The sequence below is a fragment of the Etheostoma cragini genome, chromosome 3 (assembly GCF_013103735.1).
Source record: "Etheostoma cragini isolate CJK2018 chromosome 3, CSU_Ecrag_1.0, whole genome shotgun sequence".
NCBI lineage: Eukaryota > Metazoa > Chordata > Actinopteri > Perciformes > Percidae > Etheostoma > Etheostoma cragini.
The window spans coordinates 21129630-21156140 of record NC_048409.1 but is presented as its reverse complement, the minus strand read 5'-3'; the positions used below and the strand labels follow the sequence as shown (position 1 = coordinate 21156140).

Sequence of the window (26511 nt, the reverse complement as noted above, 5' to 3'; positions counted from 1 at the left end):
GCATTCACACATCTTGCTATTACAAATCTTGTTGGCTGACATTGATTTGAACATAAACTGTTGTTCTGTTTTCTTGTGCTCCATCGGCATGCATTTGACATGACAGAATACATATTGCACTTATAATACATCATTAATGGAGACAAAAACATGTCAGCGTTAGTATTAAATATCTGTTTAGTCTCTCTCTCTCCTTGTCTTTCTCATCTCACCTGTTATGAGAAAGAAACAGATCAAGGACCTCTCAGTGTATCTTGGCAACAATTATCTGAAGAAGAGGAGAGAAAGAGAGAGAGAGTGAGAGCAAGAGAGAGCGAGAAAGAGAGAGAGAGAGAGAGAGAGAAGAGGGCCTACTCTGCAGAGATAAGATGGTATTCTCCCTCACAAAATGAGTTCATTAGGGGAGTGAGAGACAGCCATTGCTGAGATTCAAGGTTTCTATGTGATAAAGGGTGGGAGCGACAGATCAGAGGAAAAAAAAAAGAGTTTCATTTCCTGTTCTTGAGAGGCAGCGACAGTATCAGGGAATCAGTAGAGAGTCTGGGTAAAAGGAAAAAATAGAGAGACAGGGAGAGGACAGTTGGCGCAAGTTAGAGAGGTAAATGCCAGGATTTTACATATTTATATCGACAACTGACAGAAAGAGAGTTGAAATAATGTCAAACCCAGCTGCTTATGGAAAGTAAAGAGTCAAAGTGAGCTGCTGCGAGAAAGGATGAAGGGTTATCACAGTGCAGAAGGCTAAACAAAACCCATGAGGGATGTTTCAAAATGACCGCAGCCATTGATATGTAGGAGATAGAGAGCAGGCACATGAATGTGCACACCAACACAGAGCCTGGTTTGGCTTGCACAATTTATTATGAGAAACAAAAAATACAAAGAAACGAGAGCTGGAAAAAAGAGATGAAATGAGTTGCAGGTCTTGATAGACACCTGATAGTAAGAGAGGCTGGAAGGCAGGCGGCCAGGCAGAAGCCGAGATGACAGGTAACAGCAGAGGTGGAGGGATACACTGACTGTGCTGCACTGTTTAATATAGATCTGCAGTGATAAGGCGAGGCACAGAACACAGGATGTGTCCATCAGTCAGAGGAAGGGAGCTCAGAGGAAATTATCACAATAAAGCACGTACACTCACACATATAGGAGAAACTCCTGGCTCAGTGTGTGGATGCGCACATGATTATCTGCACATTCAGGGAGGGTGAAATTTAACCCACAAAATGTCCACTCTGAATTTCATTTCAAACCTGGCAGATAGAACTGCTGATAGAACAACTGAAAAGAATTACTCTAAAAGTTTCTTCTTACTACCTCTTCTTACTACAGTATGAAGTGGCTACACAAGGCATGACTGAACATCTGTATCTTCTTGCACATTGCCCACAAGCGGTTGAGCTGAAGATCCTTCTCCCAGCAATACTGAAATCAAACCTTCCCTATTTTCATTTGACCACGTTCTCTAATGTGTGCGTGTACATGTGTGTGTGTGTGTGTGTGTGTGTGTGTGTGTGCATGAAGCTGCTGATTGCAGATTTCAGTCATGGGATTAATCAGTGATGACAAGGGACCGTTGTTTTGTGCACATGTCCACACACACACACACACACACACACACACACACACACACACACACACACACACACACACACACACACACAGATGCAGGACACTCGGGTTGACAGAGAAACAATGACTGCACTGAAAGGTTGGAATAGCCCACATTTAGAGAGCCTCAATGCAACGCATGATTTCTGATCAAAATGATGCTCACCTCATGCTGTTGTGTAAGGCTGTTTTCAAATCAGTTGAATCATACGTAAAAGTATATATCTCAATCATCAGTAATGAGTTGGCAGAATTGGATGGGCAGTTTCGAGGGCTTGCATGCATACAGTGCAGTACTGTCAATACTGTAAATATTCTTACATTGAAGGTTGTTCACAGGACCATAGAAACAGTGTCGTATCAACAGCACATTACAGTAAAGAATGATGTTTAGACATGACATCCATAGATAATGTAGTCTAATTGGTTCATGCTCCACGCTAATTGGTGACAGTGAATCACGGTATCTTGAAACTTTCATGATCTAAACATGGAACATTGTTTCTGTCTCCATACAACAGAACAATATGGAAGTGTCTGCATACAGAAACAATATTCCATGTTTAGATCATGAAAGTTTCAAGATACTGAGATGTATTGTCACCAATACACTATATTATCTATGGATTTACTATTTCATCACTGTTCATCAGACACTGTTTCTGTGGTCCTGTGAACCACCTTTACTGTAAGACTATTTACAGTATTGACAGTACTGCATTAAATGGAAGTCTGCATGCACTGGCCTTTTAAAACCAACTTATTACTGATGATTGAGATATATACCTTATATATATAGTGCTATGTACATATATACACGCAGACTCATAACACATTGTTCCCCATGCCCAAAGGTTTTTTCAAGGTGTTTGGCTAATTGCAATGTAGATGAGAACCTGTGGCCAAATCCACATGACAGAGTTGTAGAAGTACAGTAATCACTTCTTTGTTTTGCTTTTTACAGTACACACAAGTAGTTACAGTAGTGTTTTTTCTTTTCTATTTCCTACCTAATTATTTAGCTTTTATTCAAATAAATCTATGTTGTGATTGATTGTGATTGTATATTTCGCAATAAGTTAGTTTTTTGAACCAATGATTGTTCAAGTGCAAGATTTCTTCAAAGACATGATGCACAATGCAATGTTTTGAACATTGGATATCCTGTGTTACACGTGATAATTGTTTTGAGTATTGTGTCTAGAGTTTTGAAAAATGACATCAAGTTTCTGAAATTAGTTGCAAAGGGGTTGTGAAAAATTGTAGGAGTAATGCAACAGTTACTTATCATTTTGAGCAGTTGTATCAATTGATAGTTAGATCACTGTATAGAAATGAATAGGCAGTAATTTGAAATTTAGTGTTTGAAATGCTTTTTGAATTAGGAGTAATTAGTCATTTGTGTCATATTTAACAGGTGATTTTTGTTAAATGAACAAATGATCTTAGGTTTATATGTATTGTATCCAAGTGGTTAAAACAAGTGTTTTTGGATCTGTTAAATGAAGATGTTTGTTTTATTATTTTATGCTCCTTGTCATATATTCACCTTGATTTATAGTAATCGTTAAAGAAAAATAAACAAAATAGTTTATCAAACTTTTAAAGAATACAATAAAGCAAACTAAAGTCTTTCATTGTGTAAATAACAGGACTGACAAACAAAAGAATCAACAAACTGATGACAGGTTATTTAGTTCCATATATATATATATATTTATTATCATTTTTTCCCATATATTTATACATCTTTATTCTATACAGGTGTATTTTCCAATACAGTCTTTTATTGACATACATAGAACTTACATAAGCTAGAGATGTACGAAAGAGAGGCAAGAGGGAGTTTACTTCCTTCATTGGATATTTTGGCAGTTAACAAGACATGACATCACGTTACAGACACACATACATACACACACACTTGAAATACGGTATACACATACATCACAGCAAGCACACATACGTTAAGGGCATGAATACCTTTAATCCTTTTTGCACAACCATCCATACGATCACCAACACACTAAACAAGGGGCACACACGCACGCACGCACGCACACACACACACACACACACACATCCATGAAGAGAGGAGACAGGTATTTACTGGATAGATTACACCAATACCAGACTGACTAGTAAATACACATGTAGATGTACAGTACTTGCCATATTCTAACTCCTACTCCTACATACACTCTCAAAAATACACACACAGGCACCTGTGCATACACACACAAACACACACTGTTTTGGTTGAAAGTAAAGAGCAGCAACGGTGATTTCCAGACGATGGCTGTGATAATGTTATTAGCTCTGATCCATATTTGGTTTCTATTATGACAGTTGAGCAGTATGACAACAGAGTGCAGGATGTCACTGTGATTAAACAAGGGACATCAGCACTATGTCATGTGATGTCACACATAATGTTTGTGGGAGGTCAAAATGACACATTAAAGCTGCGAGCAGCATTGGATGGGCCCTCGATCCTCCGCACAAGTCGGGGTTACTGTCGGACGCTGCTCCTTGCAACAGACAGCAAATTGTCACCAATGAAAAGACAACTCCCTGCTGACTTCAATAATGCTTCACGCAAGACTCTATGTCATACAGTTCGTTGGCTGTGAAAGGGGGCGTAGTTCAAACATTGGGGCTGGTCAAACCACCAACAATGAAGAATGAACTCTCTGCTGAGTTCAATGACACCTCACACAAGACTCTCCCTTAAACGGTTCAAATGTTATGAAAGGGGCTGTGGTTAAAGTATAGGTGCTTTATAAATCTCATGTAAATCAGATGATATCTGTCATATAAGACCAATTTCCTGTTTTAAGCTTGAAAGTTTGGCAAGATATGACAATAACTTCTTCGTTAATCAATAAACACTCAAATTGGCCAACACGCCCACGCAGTTAGACGAAAAGTTTTGCTTTTAATAACTTTTCCTATTTGAGGTCTTTAGATGACACAGACCAAATTTGAAGTTTATTGGATGAAATCTCTTAGAGTAGTTTGTTAAAGTATAGCATCTATAGTTTTGAGCCTACTTACTGTTGCCACTAGGGGGCGTTATGAGTTTGAACTATATCGGCTTGTGAATTCAATGACACCTCACACAAGACTCTACCTTAAAGTTTCAAATGTTATGAAAGGGGGCTTGGTTAAAGTACAGGGGCTCAATTTTCTTAATACTGCAGCGAGCCATTTTTGTGCACCTATTCCTGATACCCTTTAAATACATACATTTTCAAAAGGCTTGATCTGGCCACCAATTTTAGTGAGATTATGAGTATGTTCAGCCCCTCGAAAAGCCCGGAAAAAAAACTCAAATTCAATAGGGCCACTGTCTGCGCTTGGGTTCTAATTATAAAATAAATACACATTTCATATTGCAGTTATAGCATGAATACACTTGGTTGGTTCTGTCTATGATCCATTTCCCCACTGGACATTATAACTTTTTATATTACACACACACACACACACACACACACACACACACACACACACACACACACACACACACACACACACAATCACACACACACAGACACCAGAGTGTGCTTCACAGTGTAGGGAATACATTGCAAATCCGTTGTTTGCCCAAGATGCAAAGAAATAAACACACAGGCTGACAATCAACATAACATAACGTCAGCTACAATATTGAAACATCTTTAGAAATATGAACAGAACAGATATGCTATATTTGGTTTAAGTAACAGATACCTGAAATTTGCTACGTATTGGAATGCATACTTTAATGGAGAATTCTGGCCAATGTTTACATGAATCTTGATCATTATAAATATAAGAATACTTTCAATTTAAAAAAAAAACGACCTGAAACAGGGCGAGCTAGCTACCGGCAGGATACAGGGTTCTGGTAGGTGGATTTAATGTTGGAGTTCAAAACGCATATTGTTATCACATAAGGGCCCTCTTCATGTTGCACGGACATTTTAATTGCATTTTGTGTGTGTTAAGAGGCCCAAAGGCACTATAAAACTTGCCCTGACAACTACTGTTTTAGCTCAGTGGAAGCTGCCGCTACTCCGCGTTGCCTGCACCGATTTGGGTCGTTTTTTTTTCTATTCAAAGTGCACGCATATTTATAGCAATCAAGATTAACGTAAAAATTGTCCGGAATTCTCCTTTAACAGCATAATATGAAAATGCAACCATAAAGACTGAGAGAGGATTGGAATGTATATTTCTGGCCTTCTCCAACTGATTTCAATGTGCAGTATCTCCTGTTTATTGTCTACATGGACAGAGATTTTATCATACTTTCTATAATTGTATAAAATATTCGTTACAACTGTATAACCTGAAGAAAAGTTGGTCACTTAATGCCTTAGGTGACACCTGTGAGTAGACAAATAGAGAGATGATGTTAATGCTAAAGATGCCAGATAACTCCTTAAAAACTGAACCAGCATAAGGAACCACAAAAAAAAAAAAGCTACTGAAGCCTGGCTCCAGCAAACTCCACCACTATTTCTAGATCTTGTTGTCAGAAAGCTAAAAACAAGTGTAGGAGGTTTATGAAAAAGAGGCAAAGGCGGTGATAGGTAGCCCCCTTGTCCTGTGGTTTTGCAGTTTGTCCAGAAGAGGGCGCTGTATGTTCCTAGACTGGCACAATCTTTTGGTCAGGGTTTGGTCAAACCGCGTTGGTGACAATGAAGTCTCTGTGTTGTTCACTGCTGGGCTCTGGAGTGATACTCTTTAAGAGACGCTGTGAATGAAAAGCAAGAGACAGGGGGAAAAGATGGGAGACAGAAAGAGAAGGTGAACAAATGAAATAGATATAAACTGACAAGGAATAAACCACAGAGCAGGTCCAAATATGTTGTCCCACAAATCATATTGCAGCAGGATGTGATTGACTTAGTCTTTGTCAGGTATGTTAGAGACAGAAGCCATGATCCATGTAAAGTTTTATCAAGTAAAATCAAATATTCAAGGACTGATGGTGAATTTAAGTTGTACAGAACTTGTACAGTATGCATTGTTTCCGTATGAGACTATTTAACGTCCAAACATATAGATTATGTCACAAAGGGTTGCAAATTTCATAATCAATGTATCTGACAATTCTATATTTAAATAGTATAATAGGAAATGTAAATTGCAATTTCAAAGAGCTTCAGTTGACATTCTTACATGTCTTGTTTTTACAGACCAAACCTAAAGAGAGTCACACGGTGTGGAGTCTGAACCCGGCATTACATTGGCAAAACATGAGAATTATCAAAAGGGTTGCAGAATGCACAGAATTTGGAAGAGCAAGCATGTAACACCCGCACCTAGATTGAGTTTTCAGGACGGTAAACAGACGTTACACAACAAACGCAAAAAAAAAAAAAAAAACTGACATTTTGACCTTACTCAGCCTCATCTTCCCCCAAAAGTTACACTGAAACGTATCTGTCACACTCACATGCACACAAAAACCCAACTCTAGTGTGATGACAGTGTGTGTCAGTGTCATTGTGTGCTCTGGCATCAGTGTCAATACTGGACAACAGCCAAAGATGTCTGTCTACCAGCCTCTTTGATGTCCTCCTACCTTCCGTCAACAACAACAACGGGGCATTGGGCATTACACAACAACAATTATGTGTAATTATGTGTAATGTGTAATGCCCCCTAACAATGGGGCATTACACGATAGTAATATTATTATGATGAAGACATTGTGCAAGGTACAAGCTCAAAATATATTACGAAAAGAAAATAACCAATTCAACATTATAGGTATGGCCCAACAGGAGCAATAATTAAAGATCCCCAGATTAATAAACAACAAAATATAACATACATATATCTAAAACCTGTATAATCAAGTTTTTAAGTATAGTTTTATCAATTATGCTGACATGGCTACACTAAGGTTGTCATGCAGGGTGCTCCGATGCTAAGGCACTGTTGATGAAACAAACCTGGTCTGATTTAGTTTAGCCTTTATCCTCAAATCTGGCAACGTGACAGCCAACACATACGTTGCAGAATGTGCTTGTGGATGTGGGTATGAGTGAGTGGTGAGTTTTGATGTGTGTCATCAGGTAATGCCCAACGTGTATGCATGTGTGTGTATATCATCTGTATCATCTATGGAGCCAAGTTGAAGTTGTCATGGTTTTTTTCTTAGTTTTGGCTTGGCTTTAATCTCGGGCCTGGGCCTCCTCTTTGATCCTTTGATTCTGATCTCCAGTCATGTGTTCACTGCAGAGGGTAGACCCTGACGGTGCATGGAAAGCAAAGGAACAGAGGCAATCCTGGTTGTTGGAGAGGTGTCAGTAAAAGAACAAAGATCAAGCTGAGATATGGCTGAGAAGGAGAAAGACAGAGCAATAGGACATGTGGGGAGATTGAGGGAAACCATTTAGAATATAAAGGAAAAGAAAGGAAATGCTGTACCTGTTTGAATGTTCCCTTGGCATTGAACAAGTGGTAGACCATATAACCAGGCACCCAGATGAATGATGACATCCCAATGCAGTAGCCCAGGACAGTGGTCCAAGGCGGAAAGTGGTATTTGAACAGCTTGACGTCTGGAGGGAAGGCCAGGAAACTGATGATGATAAACTGCACACAGGAATGGGAACAAAAGCAGAGGTCGTATATAACAGGAATCAAACATCAGGATAATAAATAACATCTATTTTGAAAGCTAGCAAGTTAATGACTTGTGTGTCTGTATGTGTAAATACTGTACACTGGTCTTACCAGCAGAAAGCAGGGGCAGATGGCCACCCAGCAGACCCTCCAGAACAAGCCCGGGTAGAAACCAAGCATGAGCTGGATGTCATTACAGAAACGGTTGGTACCTGTCGTACACACACACACACACACACACACACACACACACACACACACACACACACACACACACACACACACACACACACACACACACACACACACACACACACACACACACACACACACACACACACACAGTTTGATTCATTCTCCTCTGACTTGTGATTGCCTTGCCTGTTATTTACTGTATAGTGTGTACAAACACAATAATATAGTTGCCTCATGTCCTCTCTGCACCTTATTTATTATGCAGTCCCACTGTATTTGTATTCCTCCTGTTTCAGTGCATTTGCCTTGTATTGTGCTGTATTAATGGTAGTGTTTTATGTTATCTATCTATCTATCTATCTATCTATCTATTGATCAAGCCCCAAATACTAGGAGTGCAACTTTATCCCTTTTCTCTTATGTATCTGTTACTGAAAGTACACAGACACAGAGAAATTACAGAATCGTAATAAATCAGCCTCACAAGTTCAAAAACATCTGTGCAAAACAACAAATATCAATACAATATTGTGTCACTCGTTCCAACCAATGTTTTGCTGTCATTCACAATAAGGTACCAACATGTCACCATCATCATCACAATCAACATCACTCAAACTTGCCGTAGAACCAGGAAACGGCGATGACTTCAAGCAGGACCACAGTGATGACTGCAGGGCCTGTAGCATACTCCTCAAACAGCTTCACCACAAACGCTCCTCCCTGACACAGCAGATAAGACGAGAGGAAAAAACAGAGAGAGAGAGAGAGAGAGAGAGATAGAGCGGAGGGATTTCTGTAAAGCTAGTCACAAACTACTTTTATGCAAGAGGCTTAATCTGAAAAGGTTAAGACAATGATCAGAGAATGTTAATTATGGTTTTAGATCAACAAATTACTTTAATCTGATCTCAGATGATTGTTAAGTGCAATCGATCCCATTACTTAAAATGTAGCAGTAAAAAAAACATTTGAATGGAAATTGAGGATGTGAGAATATATGGGCATTAAATTATGTCTTGAATTAATGTTTTATTTAGTCGCATATGATCACAATACAGCTTTTTAATTTTGGACAGTCGTGTGGGATGAATATATTTATCTGTGATATTAGAGGTATTTTCAAATGTAAGTGAATTGTGCATGATGTTTTTTTTTTTTTATAATAGATGCCATTTTGATTGTAAGTGTGTGTGTAATGTCATTATTTGACTTACATATGTGAGTGTGGAGAGAGCCCCGAGATAGCAGATGCACACCAGGCCTAGGACAAACTGCTCTCGTCTCTTAGACAAGACATGAGGGAATTCATCAAGCATAGCGGTGATCACCCCCTCCAATCCCGCAAACTGGAGAGAGGAGTACACCAAGGATGGGAGCGAAGGTGAAAATAATTAAAGAAGGACTCATTGTAGGGTGCATAAGGAAAAAAAGAGGCAGAAGAAAAAGAAAGGAGAAAAAAACCTATCTTGAAACATTAAACTGTACATACACCCTCGGCTAAGAGCTTTGAGAATCTAAAAATCTATGTTACATGTTGCTAATCAGCTGTTTGATCAAGTCAATCAAGCATTAGTATAACACTTTGACAATCCGCAGTGTATCCACCCAATTCTGACTTGTGTATCCTATCCTTTGAACAAGGGCAAAAAAAATTAGAGACACTAAAATGAAGCCGTTCCAACATAAATATGAGCAGAGCAACACATTTTGCAGTAATATCCTCAATAATAAAATCAAGCAGCATAGCAACCCCAATGCTGATTCCACACTGATTATTAGTACGTGATAACAGTCTTGCGGGTCTCTCCAGCTGGCTGCCCCAGAGCAGATAAACACAGGCTTATGGAGAAAAGATCGCCACACAACAGTGATATGAAAGTCCTATCACATTGTTTTTGCTGACTGTTATCCAAAATGGAACAGCGAGGACAAATAATACCTGACACCTTTACAAAGCAACGAGTACAACAGGCAGATGCAAGTCAAACAGAACAACGCATTTGCCTATATGACAAGGCAAACATGAAACCTCTGCCTCTAGGTTTGAAAGGGCACACAAGAGCTGGGCACTGAGCAACAAAAGAATCAGGTAGATCAGAACAAGGAGAGAGGATACAAAGAACATTTAGCAAACAGAACACTGACTTGAGTGTCTTAACCTTTGCACTGAATGAGACTGAAATGAGTAATCAACAACTAACCGTGCTATCCAGACCCAACATAATGATCATGAGGAAGAAGATGATGGCAAAGAAAGTAGAAGCAGGCATATTTGCTATGGCTTCGGCATAAATGATGAACAGCAGACTGGGACCTGGAGAGGAGAAATAGAGGCAGGTTAAGAGTTCAACTGAATTCATACTCATAACTGCGTTTTGTGTTTAAACTATACATGCGTACAATAGGTATGAAAGGAACACCTTGTGCTCATATGATGTCAAAGGCTGTCCTATGTAACATTTAGATGAATTCAATCTAGAATGCTTTGGGGTTTTTTCCCCAACAGTGTGAGACTGAGTAAAGAATTATATATGTTATAGATTGTGTTGGTGAGTTGTTTTTCTACCAGCATCCTTGGCCACAGCATCCACATCCTGGTGCCTCATCTCAGCCATGTAGCCCAGCACGGTAAAGATGACAAAGCCAGACAGAAAGCTAGTCAGACAGTTCACAGAGCTGGTGATCAAAGCATCTCTGAGATGGAGAAAAGATAGGTTTGGGTGACAAGGGGACAACAGAGTTAGGGAGAACGTCACATATTCATCTTTGAGCGCCTGCAACCTTCGTGCTCTAGGCAGGTTATTGTTCCATATGTGTAGATGGATGTTAGATTAAAGAAGTTAGGGACCGTTCGGTATTTATGGAATGGACCACCGGAGGAAAATAGGGGAGGATCATGTCTTTTTATTCTTTGTTTAGGGGAGGGTCACCCAATGTTTTTCAGTCTAGGAGGGAGGGTCACCCAACTTTAGTATTCATGAAAACAGCAAACTTTAAAAGTGGCTTGTTTGATGCATACTTTTCCATGTACTGTAGATCTCAATCTTGGCCTCCCATTGCTAGCAGATGGGTCTGACCCAACAAAAATTGCATTATGACAGCAACATTACAATTTTTGTTTTTAAAGGGCGTGGGCCCGTGAGCACTCATGGTGGAACACTTTGTGCCTATGATAGATGAAGACTGACAAATCTACATGTTACAATTTATGAGACATGTAGACTGTCGACTTTCCGTTATTCGCAGATCGGGGTTGGGCTACATGTGGGCGAAGCTAAACGTTTGACTCAACGCGTGCGTCATCTGGTGGCGGAGGAAAAGATAAACAGGGTTGAATTTAGGAAAATTAAAAATGGTTCGGTTTAGTAAAGAAGAATGGGGAAAGCAATCTATAATGTGAGACAACAACAGACGGTACGATCTGCATACTGCAGTCCGGGCTTACTCTTGACTGCAGTACGCATATCGAGGAGTGACTGAACGGGGGTGGAGCTAAACGTTTGACTCCACACACTTGCCCAATAGCAACCAGAAGAGGAAGAAATATCATTATAATAAATATTACTGTATATAATATATTGTATGGAGAATGTGCACCCTAATCTTTGCCACCAGATGGAGCCAGCGTGGAGTCAATGCTTAAGTCCGCCCACATTTAGCCCAATCCCGATTTGCAGTCAGGGTTTACTTGATTGGGCGGGCCAGCTGTCAATGTGGGTTATTACCCAGTGCGTTGTTGAATGGTCTCAATGTTTTATTGTTTTATTTTACATGAATACTAGTTCACAAGAGGAGTAACTTAGTATTTGAAGTAATGCAGAAATGCATGCAATGTGCATTTAAGTTTCCAAACTTGTTGTTTTTCCACAACAATGTTAGTGAGAATATCTACTGAAATGGCCACCATAATTGTGGAGTGCGATGTGTAAGAGAAGAAAGCAGGGATTAAAGTAATGTACAGTATGTCACAGTTGTATAAAAACAATTGTAAACTGTACATCTTTGCCTAGTGTAAACCAGTACAGAAAGTAATAAATATTTAGAGAGTGTCATGCCTTTATTCCCAATTGTATGGAGGGTTATAGATAAAAATGCTTTACTTGCGAAGGGAGGGTCAAGTCTATTATGACATATAATCCCAAAACTCCTCTGGTAGCACCTTAAATAAAAAACAAACAGTCTCCTAAAGGATTTCTTCCAATTTCTTTGGTGAAGGTGCAAACGCCTTTAAAGTAGCATTCGGCTCATTAAGTAGGTCGGTTTCATTGTAGTATGACGTATATAATGGAATGTGTGTAAAATAAATATTCTCACTTGTAGCAGTTGTTGTGAAACGGGTTGTAGCTGGCAAAGGCAAGGAGCACGCCAAACCCTGGACCCAGTGAGAAAAAGATCTGAGCTGCTGCATCAATCCATACCTGAGAGAGTGTGAGGTTGAACAATGTCCAGATGTCAAGACAAGGAGTTTGTACTAACATAATACCAAAATATCAAACTGAGAGAACAAAGACAGCCTTGCTAGAATGCACTACTGACTTACTGTGGTGCTTAGCAGTTTCCCCCAATCAGGTTTGAGATAGAAAACCACACCCTTCCAGGCCCCTGGCAGAGTGGCCCCACGTATGAGCAACACCAGGAGGACCAGGTAGGGAAAGGTAGCAGTCACCCAAACTACCTAATGCAGACAAGAGGAAAAACTATTCACTTTTCTGTTAATAAACTTTTATGTCCGGTCAATCACAGCAACTAATATCCGGTCATACTCAATAATCACTTTTTGACTGCTGTTCTAACCAACTTTTCTTACCATAATGATGAATGATACTGAGGGTTTAGAGATGACAGCAGTAAAACCACCTTTTTCTCCATCACTCCGTCCATCCATCCACTCTAACTGACACCCCCATTAGCCATGCAGGCGCCCCATCAGTTACCTTTCCAGACGTCTTGACTCCTTTCCAGATGCTGAAGTAGACGATGGTGAAGAGGAAGAGCAAACAGAGGGCCAGCTGCCAGCTGACAGAGCCCAGCTGGTGCAGACCTGTGGAGAGGTGGACCTGCAACACCTGGCGACTGGAGGGAAGAAACGGGGCAGGAGGGATGTAAGGATGGTGAGGTGAGAATGAAGGGGGTGCAAAAAAGAGTAGACCAAGTGATTGCATATAGAGAGATGACATAAGTGGAATCGGCAGGAAATGTAGTGAATCATAAAAATCAAGGAAAAGTGGAAGAGAGCAGTGAAAGGAAGACAGCACAAGGGCAGGAGAAGAATAAGAAGTGAAGATAAGACAATGTGAGAATACAAAGATAGGGTGGATAGATGAGATGTTGGGAAATTTGGAAAGCAGAGGAATTGGATAGAAGGAAAGAGATGTGGCACAGCAAGGAACAGCAAGAAAAAAATGATAAGGTAAGAAAAGGAATAATGATAAAAGGAAAATAATAAAGTATGGGGAGGTCAGAGGGTAATAAACAGGACACAGGAAAAATATAGGGATATAACGTCTTTGTACAATATGAGAAGAATGAAAAATATAAACACAAACATGATTCATAAAGATAAACTAGGCAGTAATGAAAGTTCACAAAAGCAAAACAATAAGGAGACTAGACTAAAATGACGCGAGAGAGCCTTGACTAACTATATAGCAGTTTAAACAAGCCAATGCCGAAATGAACAGTAAGACTAACATCTGGTCACAGGTTAAGCACACAAAGCTCGTACGATAAAACAGACACTTGATTTATGTTGAAAACAGGAAATTCTGGCGCCAGACTGAGTTGCGGAATTTGTTACTTCAAAATCTGTATTAGGAAAAGTCAACTATGGATAAACCCTGAATCTGTCTCAGTGGACAGACAGACACGGTCAAGTGAGCAGCTGATAAGACTGAGCCAAAAAAGCAGTCAGGAATAAGAAGGAGGTGTCAGGTTACAGTAACATTAATACCCTACTTGACTGAGTTGAGCATGCCAAAGATTTGTTAACACTTATACTTATATAATATAAATAATCAGTTTGAATTTTTCTATTTGTATCTGGGGGATTTAAGGAATAAACAGCTCTTTCTCTTTCTCCCTCTCTCGTCCTTCACCTGCTTCTGTAACAACTAGTTCAAATGTAGGCATGCTAATTTAGAGTGAGACTGACAGCAATTGTTTGCTCGTCAATAGAAGTGAAAATGGAATCACACTTGAAAACTTTCAAACATTCTAAGTGACTTGACTGACCGTTTTTTATGTGTACATTCATGTTGGTATTTTCTATCCTTGTCAGGTTTTCTGTGAAACTAATTGTAACCATATGTGTAATACTTCAATGATGCAGCTTTTTAATGCAAATATCAAAAGAAGCTTTTAGCACAGGAAAACAATTATCCTCTTAGCTGAAGAATATTTAAACCGCCTTATCTGTTTTATATCATTGCTGTCATGTCTACGTATGCAGCTTCTCAAGTTGGCTGCTCCACCACCACACCACAACCGTTGTCAAGGCCCTGTTTATGGCTCCCTAGGAGGAGCTCAGATCGACTGCTATTTATAGTGCTCTATCCCCATAAATCTAATCAACAGAGTCAACGCCAAAGTCTATCAAACAAAGTCGATCAAATAAAGCTTCTGCGTTCTGGCTAACTTGTGTTGTCTTTCCTGATTGACCTAAAGTCTACCTTTGAGAATAACTATTCCACAGGTGTTCCTCTGGCACAAATCATCAGCTTTGAATTTTATTTGTATCCTAGTTTTTTTTCCTTAATTTTGTTTTTCACATGGTATGTTACTCCTGTATCACTTCTGTATTTCTGACCGTCTCAGATGAGAACAGTGATTTCTACAGTATTAGGAAATTCTGATAACTTTGTCCTTCTATGTCTTCACAAGCAGTGATCCAAGTGGATTGTGGATAGTGAGATGGTGGTAAATCTGCCAGGGCATTTAAACACCAGAACCAACCCTGTAATTGCTCACTGGAAGTCATCCTCCCTCCTTCACTTGACATCTCCCTCCTGTGTAGCTCTCCCCCTACGCCTCTACGTGCATGCGACTTACATGCACTTACGTATAGAACTCCTCTGCGGGGGAGGTGGAGGAGTTGGACCACGACACATTGTAGTCGGTGGACATGTAACGGTTACAGTTGGCTGTGTTCCAGCTGTTGGTGCAGGTGGTCCAGGGCAGAGTGGGCCGGAACGACGACAGTAGATAATACAAGGCCCAGGCCATGATGGTGTTGTAGTAGAAGGCTATGTAGAGGGATATGATGCAAATGGCAAAGCCGATCCCTGGGTGAGTGGGAAAAATGATTGTTAATGGAAAAACAAAACAGATAAGAAAAATTAAAACTTCTTCATCTTAATCATAAACTTCCCATCTAAGATTTTTGTTAAGAAAATAAACATTTTTGTAGTATGCGGCACCAGTCAGTCATTCCTTGAAGAGACATCAGTGGTGTTTTTAAGCTAATTGAAGTTGCTATTGGGTAAGTGGGTGACATTTCCAAACAACAGCTAACATACTATCACATGTCTGAGCATCTGGCATTTGGCATGGAAATGTGACAATTTCCATAACAGAGACTCGGTATATCTCATTCAATGTACAAGATGCTAGGGTTGCTCTTCAAGGGAATGGTACGGAGGGTGACAAGGAGGGTAAATAAGCTGTCTCTCAGGCTCTGGTGGCTTGAAGCTGTCCTTCTCAGTCTTTTTTTCTTCTCGCACTGCCAGTTTACTGTTAGTGAGTGCTGTTCTTTCCTGTACTCTTTTTACCTATTAATCCAAGCTATTGCTACTAACTCCTTTCTCCGTGTGTTCTCTTCACTCCCGTTACCTTTAAAGATGGGGCAGATGTGTTTCCAGATGGAGATGCAGCCACTGCGATGGAACTGGCCAAGAGCCAACTCCATGTAGAAGAGTGGGACACCTCCAAACACTGCCATTAACAAGTAGGGCAGCAAAAAGGCACCTGGGCAAAGACACAAGGATAGAATACATTTAGGGGTAAGAGAGGGAGATTGAATGGTTGAAAACAGGAGGTATGGGGGGTACAAGTAAGGGAAGAGGGAGGATAAAGATGTGGGCAATGATGTGGAGAGGATGAAAACAGTTGGGAAAGTGAGAGGGAAATTAGGTATAGACGAACAGTAAAAACTCAATTACACTCCTGGGAAATGTTACTCGTTCACACTCCATCTGTAATCTAAGAAGGCCTCTGAATAACTCCCAATGAACAAGACCCAAGAACATTAAAAAGCACTCTGTAAAAATCATTAAATATTGGAAGTACCCTATGATTTACGTAACCTTAGTACATTCAAAAACAACATGCATGCTTGCCTAGTTTCTTTTAACTCTCCGTTTATTATGTGGAAACACACAGTAAGAGGGTTATTTTGTCCAAATTATACGATGACATATTAGGACTACTGTGATGTGATGTTGGCTGCTAAGGAAGAAAAATATAAAAGTGAGGAAGGTAGAATTAGAAGGCCAAACACTGAGAAGCAGCAGGATGGCAGCCAGATCTTTGAACTGTCCAACCTAACGTGCCGAGTTTTATAACACATCTCTCTCTGTCTTTTTCTTTCTTTCTATCTGATTATCAACTTAGTTTTGTGCATGTGTGCATTTGTTTATGGAGGTGGGTCAATGTGTGTCCCGTGCCTTTGTGACATGAAAGCAAAGATAAGGGTTGATTGAGCAGCTGCCTGGGAAACAGGTTATTAAGCAAGGAGAAAGAGACTAAAGGCGTTCTCATAAAAACCACAATTAATACTGTTGCCTCTATCAAGTGTCTCCTAGTCGCCATCTCTACCTCGCTCCGTGAGACACACACAGAACACAGGAAATTGCATAGATTTTATTATTGCAAATTCAATAAAAGTGGAAAGGGAGGCCCTGTTCGCCGCTTGGTGAGGATTGTGTAGACAGACACAGACAGGTCAGTGAGATGTGGTGAAGCCATTGGAGACCTGAGGTCCTTTTTGTACCTTAGACGGTGCAACAAATGAGCTAAATCAAGTGCTATTCATCAACAAATATGTTAACTGCAGCATTCCTTATACAGGTCTACGCCCTTCTCATTTAGCTGTTTTTGTTGCAGAATTGATGCTGTACCAGAGATGGACTTCTATCTTCTATCTCCATTTTTTATGGTGGAAAAAGATTACACGGCAGTGAAGTGACTTACTTCAGCTGCTTTACAGTATGTGGGGCAGTACAGTTCAAACCGTGCAAGAGCCTTCTCTTCTTTCTAATACTTACACTTGCTGTTTACTCTAGACCGGGATCTAATGCACACTGATCTCCACCCCACTCCTTATCTTCCTCTTCCCCCTTTAAACATCTTTTGCGTCCTCACCTCCTCCATTTTGGTAGCAGATGTAAGGGAAGCGCCAGACATTTCCCAGGTCTACAGCATAGCCGATCACAGAGAGCAAGAAGTCCATTTTCTTGCTCCAGGTTTCTCTGGGCCTCTCCAAGCTGGTTTGTTGGACCACCAGAGTCCTGAGGCCTCCCAGCGGCACTGAGGACCCGGTGCCTCCTCCAGGCCCAGAGGATGTACCTCCAGAAAAAGCTGCGCTCCCCGGCCCCTCTCTGGGGCTTTGAGGAGTGGATGTGGTGAAGCCATTGGAGACCTGCTGTCCAGACCCGGTGATGAGGCTCTTGGGTCCTCTCTCTGCGAGACCATCAGCAAGCATCGGTCTACCATTTTCCTGCTGTGTTCCCTCCGCTTCTCCCCCAGCCTCCTCTCTCCCTTTCTCCCTCTCTCCCTCATTCTCTCTTTTGTCCATTGTCAACATGTTCGTCAGCATCATATCTTCTGTCTCCATTGGATCGCGTTGATGTTGGCGAAGCAGTTAGGGGTGGAGGGAGGTTCTCAGTGACGACGATGGGAATGTGGCACTGCTGTCTGATATGGCGCCCATTAGGGGAACAGAGGGGTTAGGAAAGCGAGGGACAGGTAAAGAAGAAGAGGAACAGGAGAGCAGAACTAAAAAAAAAAGGCAAGAAGGAATGTGATGTGTTTGAACAGGATTTGGCCAGCAGAAATGTTCCAAGAGTTTTGGATCTTCTCGTCAAAGTGCTTGTCCTCTAAGACACACAGTGATGGGGCGAACTGCAACACACAGAGATAGAGAAGATAAGTCACAGTAAAAGAGTTACTCAGCTCAAAATTTCTTTTGAGTGAACCCATGATACAGAATATACAAAATGAGTCTTTCTACAGTAGATGACACAAGCGCCTGTACTATGACAATGAAATACAGTTATATAACACAGTATCGGGTCTTGTCTAATATATTGAGCCGATTTTTTTTTTTATTGTGATTTAAAAGTGCAATGTTTGCATGGGTAAAGCAGACATAACGGGAGATGTTAAATGTATTTGATCGTTCAAAGAAAGAACAGTACAAATTAAGGGGATTGTGCTGTGACATGAATGAGACACTTCTTTTGTTTTACTAATGTTTCTCATCTCACACTATCTCAGTTGCACAACCTGTTTCAGAATCAGAATCAGCTTTATTTGCCAGGTATGAGGACACATACGAGGAATTTTTCTAAGGAGCATCGTTGCTCTCACTGTGTTTAAACATGCAAAACAGTGGAGATGGTGACACAAGTTCTCTTTTTTGTTACCAAAATCAACATAAAACTTAAAGATTCAACATTAGTCAAGTATGGATAGTTTAAACTTTTTAATGTTTTTTCTATTTGTTTTTTTAACAGTTTTTTGGGGGTGTATGCAAGCTGCATTAAGCAGACAACAAAATGGTAACATGATAATAAATTATAATTATATTAACTCGTGGCTTGAAAACTGACTTACTACCTCATATTCAATGGATATAAATACCTACAATTAGACTAAGGTGCAATTTAAAGTGCACTTTTTGTTTCAGGTGAGTTAGGATTCACTCGCACCATTTAAATACTTATTTCTTTAAATGGTGCAAGATGAATGCAGCACATTTAACTATTTGTTTTAAACGCTAAACCCAAATAACTTTAAATGACAAATTTAATTGAAACAAATTACTAATTGTATATATTGTATATTGTATATGTATTGATAATTGTATATCTAATCCTTTTCTAGATCAGTGCCTCAAGTGGTATTGTATGTGAAGATGTAGTTTTTGCCCGTTTTGTACATTGTGTGAAATGTCAATGAGACGCAGCAAACATAAATTGTGATTTAAATATGTTGAAATTCAGTACAAATTGTTCTACGGCTGCTTTAGTAAAATACTTGAATTATTTTCAAACTTTGCAAGACGGAAGTTTGCTATATATTGATGAAAATATATCTTTAACATTGACAACATATTACACTTACAGTGTTGTAAAGCCATTCAATTGTCAGTAGCAAAATTCATACATACTCAACATAAAATCCAAGATGCTGTCACATAAGTAATGGGTTAAACTAAGAGAGACATTTAAAAGTGGATTAGATTGTTTATAGTCCATCCATCTTCGACCGCTTATCCGGTATCGGGTCGCGGGGGCAGCAGCTCCAGCAGGGGACCCCAAACTTCCCTTTCCCGAGCCACATCAACCAGCTCCGACTGGGGGATCCCGAGGCGTTCCCAGGCCAGGTTGGAGATATAATCTCGCCACCTAGTCCTGGGTCTTCCCCGAGGCCTCCTCCCAGCTGGACGTGCCTGGAACACCTCCCTAGGGAGGCGCCCAGGAGGCATCCTTACCAGATGCCCGAACCACCTCAACTGGCTCCTTTCGACGCGAAGGAGCAGCGGCTCTACTCCGAGCTCCTCTCGGATGACTGAGCTTCTCACCCTATCTCTAAGGGAGACGCCAGCCACCCTCCTGAGGAAACCCATTTCGGCCGCTTGTACCCTGGATCTCGTTCTTTCGGTCATGACTGTGATGATTGTTTATAGTGTTAGCTTGATTAGTAATTAATGCCAGAATGTAGGAATACTCAATTTACGTGGAACGCTATTATCTTAATTAAGAACGAGTGTCCAGCAGTGTCACACGGCACGACATTCACTCCACACTAACATCTGACTACCACGCAACCAAGATCCAGTCATGCACCTGGACTCTGTGGAAGAAAACACTATCTAACCTTCCATTCAACACAAACATGGTTTCCTCATAAATAACACTCTCTTATTTCCTGATGAAAGCAATCAGTTCTTAATCACAACAATGACTTAATTTCCATCTGAATCCTCAAGACTGACAAAAGTACAGTGTGCTCCTCTGGGTCTGAAATGTTTTAGCAGCTTAAAAGAGAGTTAAACTTAATGGAAATCTGACAACTTTGACTTGAAAGGTAGCAACTTAAAACAAACAGGAGGTAAAAGTGAAAAGTTAATCACTTTTACAAAAAAATTATCTCACTGACAGAAATATGTTTTCTCAATAACACTTTACTCGCCGTACCTGAAATGACATACAAAATTCAAAAACAGTTTGAAAACTGTTTTTCCATGGTCCATTAAAATACTGTGGTATAAAGTTTAAAGCCACTTTAACTTCTTAATATAGTTTCATTACTATATGAAAAAAAACTTCTTTTAGCGTTCCTCTAAGACTATTTAAAAAAAAAAGTAAGATGATAACATCAAGATTTAAGCAAAGTAAACTGAAAGAGGACACAAGAGGAAACTACCAATGATCCATTACAAAACTACCCAAATTAAAAATGTTAATAGAAAACTTAGTGAACTCTGCTTAAGCTTAACAACTCAGTAGTCAGCAAACTGACACTTTTGAGTTAAATAAAGTAAATTGTATTTTATTCCATACATTACCTTAAAAGATGGTAAAGGAGGCCAAATAGAACCTGCTAAACCAGCAGCAGCAACAACTTCTACCCAAAACTTAAAGAATCCAGTGGTGTTGCAAAAACTTGCAAGAGACACAGCGTGCACTGGCACATCAGGACACAGTGTTTTCCCATTGAGCTCTCAAACCTCTCTCATCTCTCTCTCTCTCTCTCTCTCCCCCGCCCCCCCTTGTAGTCCCTCGCTCCCTGACTTGGAGAGAGGGACTACACTCACACACATGTCATGTTCAGAGACGCACAGCCGTGCAGACATATGCTTGGATGGATGCATGTGCTCAGACGATACTGGAGGAACATTATGCAAGCACAGGCATGCACACTTTGCTGCTTGGTTTAATACATACAATAACAACACAAACAGCAATAATGAATTGCACTTCTGACACAATATGGTCATGGCAAAGCTCTCATTAAAGCATGCACACTTACCGCGGACAGGGTAAGTCCTACACTTAGCTGTGTAGCTGTTTGCTGAGTAGCTGTGTGCAAATGTGGGGCTTTTTGTCAGGGTGCTACTCAATAACGTCTGTCACACACGCACTCACGCACACACACCTATTCTATACCAGCAGTGCACCGACTTAATCCAGATATTCAAGTGTTAGGTATTTGGAGAAATAATGTTTAAATTCGGATAGTCAAACAATTGAATTCTCTGGAAAACATGTCACCGATTTACACCTGACTGTGTTTCAAATGTGTTTCTGAGCTTAAGTAATAAAAAGCTAGTTTCCCACCACTGAACATACTCTAGTCTTAACGCCAAGTCCTGACAGACACAAGCGCAAACATGCAAACACTTTCATACGCAAACACATGTTGCATAAACTACATTTGCAATCACACGGTTAAGTAAGAGCAATCCTACATTGTAATTCATGAAATGTTGAATGAGTAACTAAACCATATTTCATGCTGGAATTTGAAAGTTTTTCCATTATTAATTGTAGATCTGTTCATGAGCGTTTGCTTTTAAAAACCCATCAAGAGATCACGACGCCTGCTCAGTGTATATTTTACTCTAAAACAACTCATAAAGCTTTAGGCTCCATGCCAGCTTTTGTAACCTGTTTTTAAAAACAGACTTACACCCTATAATATAGGCGAGAGATGGAATGGTTGAGTAAAAATAATGTGCTTATCAGTGTCTGATTTGGCAACTCTCGGGGGGGGGGGGGGGGGGGGGGGGGGGGGGGGTCCTAAAGAATTTTGGACATGTGTTAGTGGCAAGTGAACAATAACAGGACCAAGTCTTTCCACAGTATCTATATATCTGTCTGTCTGGAAGTTCTCTCAGTCTGTCTGTCTGTCTGTCATGTTATCTGAATCTGACTAACAGACCATTTTTTGAGAGTGATATTGCTATTTTAGGTTAAATCTGAGCATTTCAACTTATCAGTGCTCTCCGGTGGACAAACTATGTAATGGAGACTGTTGACCTCACGCTATATTTTGCATTTCTGTACTGCTGAACTCTTTTTACCTATTAGCCGACAGTTACACTGATACAGATCAGTGATAACCTATTATTGGCATATACATTCACAAGTAATAAGTTATAATAATTGATTGATGTTTGATTGTCCAGTATCTATCTATCTGTTGGTTACTATAAATATAATTTATGCAGCCAAACAATGAAATTAATGAAAAAATAGTAATCTTCACTGAATTTGATGATTGTTGTGAAAAAACCACAACAAAGTAATGAAAGAAACATCTGGCCAGCTCTTAAGGTATGCATTGTCAAATTTTTTATGTCTTTCTATGGCAGCCCATTAAATTAACTAATTAAATTTTTAGCTGCTTTAATAAAATAAAGTATGTGGTAAAAACAAAAGAAGAAGAGCAGGCAGAAAACATAGACAGAAATAGTCTATCTTTTCATGAATAAGGCTCTTGAGGGCATTGTTGGTAAGAAAGATCATCCTTTAACTAAAGAGCTTGAGTTTAAGCCTCTTTTTCAACAAACACCTTCTCTAGTTAAGTGTCTTTGAGCAAAGCACAAGATTCCTCAAAGATGACCTTAAGGTAAGAAAATGATTAATTAATCGTGTTCATTATAGTCAGCCCAACCAGTAGCCTAATCTATAAAGTGTTTTGCTCTGTCAGTTTGCTCAACAAGTCTGGGCTATAGTTTCCCATGCCCACCTGACATCATGCCAACATGAGCCCTGGTTAATTTAGAAATAAACAGTGCTGGCAGACATGGGTGGGAATAACCCTTTATACATTAGGTTGCTTGTCTGAAAGCCTCTACGCTGCTGCCACATCTACACATATAACACTTGACTAGTCAGTGGAACTTCTAGTACTTTAAGAGGAAACTACTCACAGGAAAAAGGAAAAACACTTCTAAATGTCCCAGATTGAGGGCCAGCCTGATAAGTTGAAATGCAAACACATTTTCCGTGTCAAATTGCCATAACACTGAAAGCAAACTGCCCTGAAGGAGAGATTTGCTTCCATTTGCTGTGCAGCAGTTGCACAAGACATTGGGAAATGTTAATGTGGGCAACATAAAATTACAGCCATTACTGTTGGCCTCGTCATGCACCAAAGACAACTCTGAAATACAAAAACGATAGACACTCTCAGACAGTGGTTACTATTAACAGTCATGTCGTCACATTAAACAGATGGGTTTAAACACGTGTGGTCATATACCTTAAGGACTTTCTACAACATGTTTAACTTTTACTTAGTGTATAGCTGTTGCATAACGTAGGAGTTACTGTGGTTTACTATCATTAGTATTTGTTAAACTCATGCGGTCCAGTTCTTGCCAACAATCTTACTATAACTATGTTTCTGATTTATAACCCCCACCTTTAATTTGTCTCAGCTTCGTGTTCAACATCAATTCCCTTATACAACATCACTGCAACGTATTTCCTCATCCTAGTCAGTATATTTAGGTCTAGTCTACCCTCCTTTGTGTTTGCGCTAACATATGAAATTGCCATCCAAACCATCCAATACAGTAGTCAGAGCCAAGAGAAGATGCACTGTGCTGATTACATTGTATTGGCTGATAGTATTTATAAATGTTGGTAAGGATTAATGACAGCTTTCTGCAGATACATTCCTGTTGGTCTTGGCCAAACTGTCTGTAAAAATGATGTTTCACTGACAGAAATACAGGACTGTTCACACATTTTAATCAGAAAATGGAGTACAAAAATGTTGACCGAATGACCTGAGCAAAACCACTGGACTATAAAATGTAAAGTAATCTTGATTCACAGAAGAAAAGCATGATTATTGATGCATATAAATAATCGAGTTAAAGGGACACATAAGTTGTTATTTGCACTTTTGATGGCAGTAGATGGCTCCACGTCCCAGTTTTCACATAAATAATTGGGTGTTGTTTGCATACTATACTGTGGTCCTAAAATCACATTGGGTGCCATCAAGAGAGAAAAAGGCCACTTTAGACACAAACTCTACCTTGGATGGACCAACATCCTCAAACGTCACTATGGTGACGTGCAACCACTAAAAATAAAGACAACCCACAGGGCATCCAAGAACAGATTACAGGTGGTTGCTGATCTGAGTGTAATGACGACGACGAGGGTTCAAATACTACAAGTTCAGCAGGAGTTACGTAAAAAAGTCAGCCAGTCAATTCTGAGGCTACTGACACAAATGTCCATTAAAGACTGTATTAAACACTTGATTAGACATCATACAAGCTAGGTTATCAAACTTTCAGAGCATCTAGTTACACAAGACATCACAGATGTTAAAAAGCGATAAGGGCCCTATGACAGCAAATGGCATCAGGCAGAAAAACAAACAATGACAATTTAAAGGAACTTGGCATGATGCCAATGGCCTCAGCATAAAGCCAAGTCTGTTTTGTAACGAATGGCTTTCCAGGCGTGATGTAACCCTTATAGGTGGGAGTGACATTGTACACAGCATCTTGGAGATGTTGTTGTGGAAAGACATTTTCCAGACCACCTTTAGCGGCAAACATTATCACCTCATTAATTATTTGAGAAATGATTATTAGAGCTATGTACTATTAATACTCCCCATAGTTTTATTAGGATATCAGTATTTCCTTTCCCCAACAGATTTCTGAGAGGAAAATAAAAAGATTTAAAGGAGGATTTCTTCAAAACGTGTTGACCTATGGGTTGTTGAGGGTTATGGCTTGCATTGTGTCAATTATTTGGGGATTTCTTGAAAAGTGAATGGCTTTATGCCCACATTTTTTGCGCTTGATTGAACCTGTTAAACACTTCCAGAAAATATGAAAATAGCCTTGAAAAAGTTACAACCACACACAACCCTTTCTTGAGTGTTAACCAAAATAATGGATAGACAGACAGACAGTGGATGGATAGTCAGTAACACAAACTGTTTGCAGTCTAGGGTTTCCCTTCTCTGAGCCTTTCTTGTATTTTATTACACAGACATAGAAAAGATGTAGAAAATGAAACATTACTATTATTTCTTACCTTACTAAACAGAAGTAAATAATAGTGCCATTTCAATTTTAGTTTTTTTCCACACAACATGTGATTAGAGATGTATTTTGGTCACCGTGTAAAATAACAAAGGTTTGGGTTTATATCTGTATCTGTAATAAAATTCCAAATTATACATGAAAACATTACGTTTTACTTATTAAACTGCCAACCCCCAAATCTGGAAACTTCTCATTTGTTTCCTGGATATCATAGATTATAACAAGTCTTATTTTGAATTGTTCTGAAAGTAATACCCTATTTATACCCTATATTAATACCCTAAAGCTTACACAGAAAAGAAACACCTCTCGCCTAGCAAACTGTGTAGTGTCACTGGTCCCTGGCTTACACACATGCATTACATATGTAAGAGATGGCTATCAAAATACTGATTGTAGCAAACAGTGATTGTAGTGAAAGAAGAACCCGCTGGTGATAAAATAATGGGTTGTACAAAGATAGTCAGGGTGGTCTTACCTTGACATTTTTAGCATGACAGCTTGCGTTGTCCATGGAGCGTCTGGTCATCTAGTGTCCAAGAAGTTGCCTATCAACGCAGTCTAAACCCAATCACACAAATCACACATGCCTGGGTTTACAGCAGGCCGTATTCTGCTCTGCCTGGCTTAAGACACAAACACACACACACTCAAGCATGCATGCACCCACTCACACACATGCTCTTACCCAAACACACACACATGCTGAGCTTTAGAAAAGGATCTCTGCCCCTAATCCAAAACCCCTTGATGCATATTTATAAGAG

The 26511-nt window shown here is 39.8% G+C and overlaps 1 protein-coding gene and 2 long non-coding RNA genes across 5 annotated transcripts; 1 reads left to right on the top strand and 2 right to left on the bottom strand.

Annotated features, from left to right (window-relative positions):
• Positions 1-21094, bottom strand: LOC117942529. Of its 2 annotated transcripts, XR_004656146.1 has the most exons (3): positions 21082-21094; positions 3572-4076; positions 1-12 (listed from the first exon to the last, which is right to left on the bottom strand). It is a non-coding gene; the product is annotated as an uncharacterized LOC117942529 (long non-coding RNA). The 2 variants fall into 2 exon arrangements; XR_004656145.1 differs by lacking the exon at positions 1-12 and having other exon boundaries at positions 3386-4076.
• LOC117942530 lies at positions 1958-2979 on the top strand. Its single transcript, XR_004656147.1, has 4 exons — positions 1958-2146; positions 2204-2210; positions 2539-2540; positions 2878-2979. It is a non-coding gene; the product is annotated as an uncharacterized LOC117942530 (long non-coding RNA).
• slc6a4a (solute carrier family 6 member 4a) lies at positions 5835-26396 on the bottom strand. 2 transcript variants are annotated; one of them, XM_034868035.1, is made up of 14 exons: positions 26223-26396; positions 17794-18552; positions 16264-16398; positions 15494-15716; positions 13371-13509; positions 12977-13111; positions 12751-12854; positions 11003-11130; positions 10638-10750; positions 9651-9782; positions 9057-9156; positions 8350-8450; positions 8041-8208; positions 5835-6355 (listed from the first exon to the last, which is right to left on the bottom strand). In XM_034868035.1, the coding sequence occupies exons 2-14, from the start codon at positions 18263-18265 to the stop codon at positions 6281-6283; spliced, it is 2025 nt and encodes a 674-aa protein (XP_034723926.1). In that variant the 5' UTR covers positions 18266-18552; positions 26223-26396; the 3' UTR covers positions 5835-6280. The 2 variants fall into 2 exon arrangements, with proteins under 2 accessions (XP_034723926.1, XP_034723924.1); XM_034868033.1 differs by lacking the exon at positions 26223-26396 and adding an exon at positions 21224-21400.
• Positions 26397-26511: the final 115 nt, after the last annotated feature.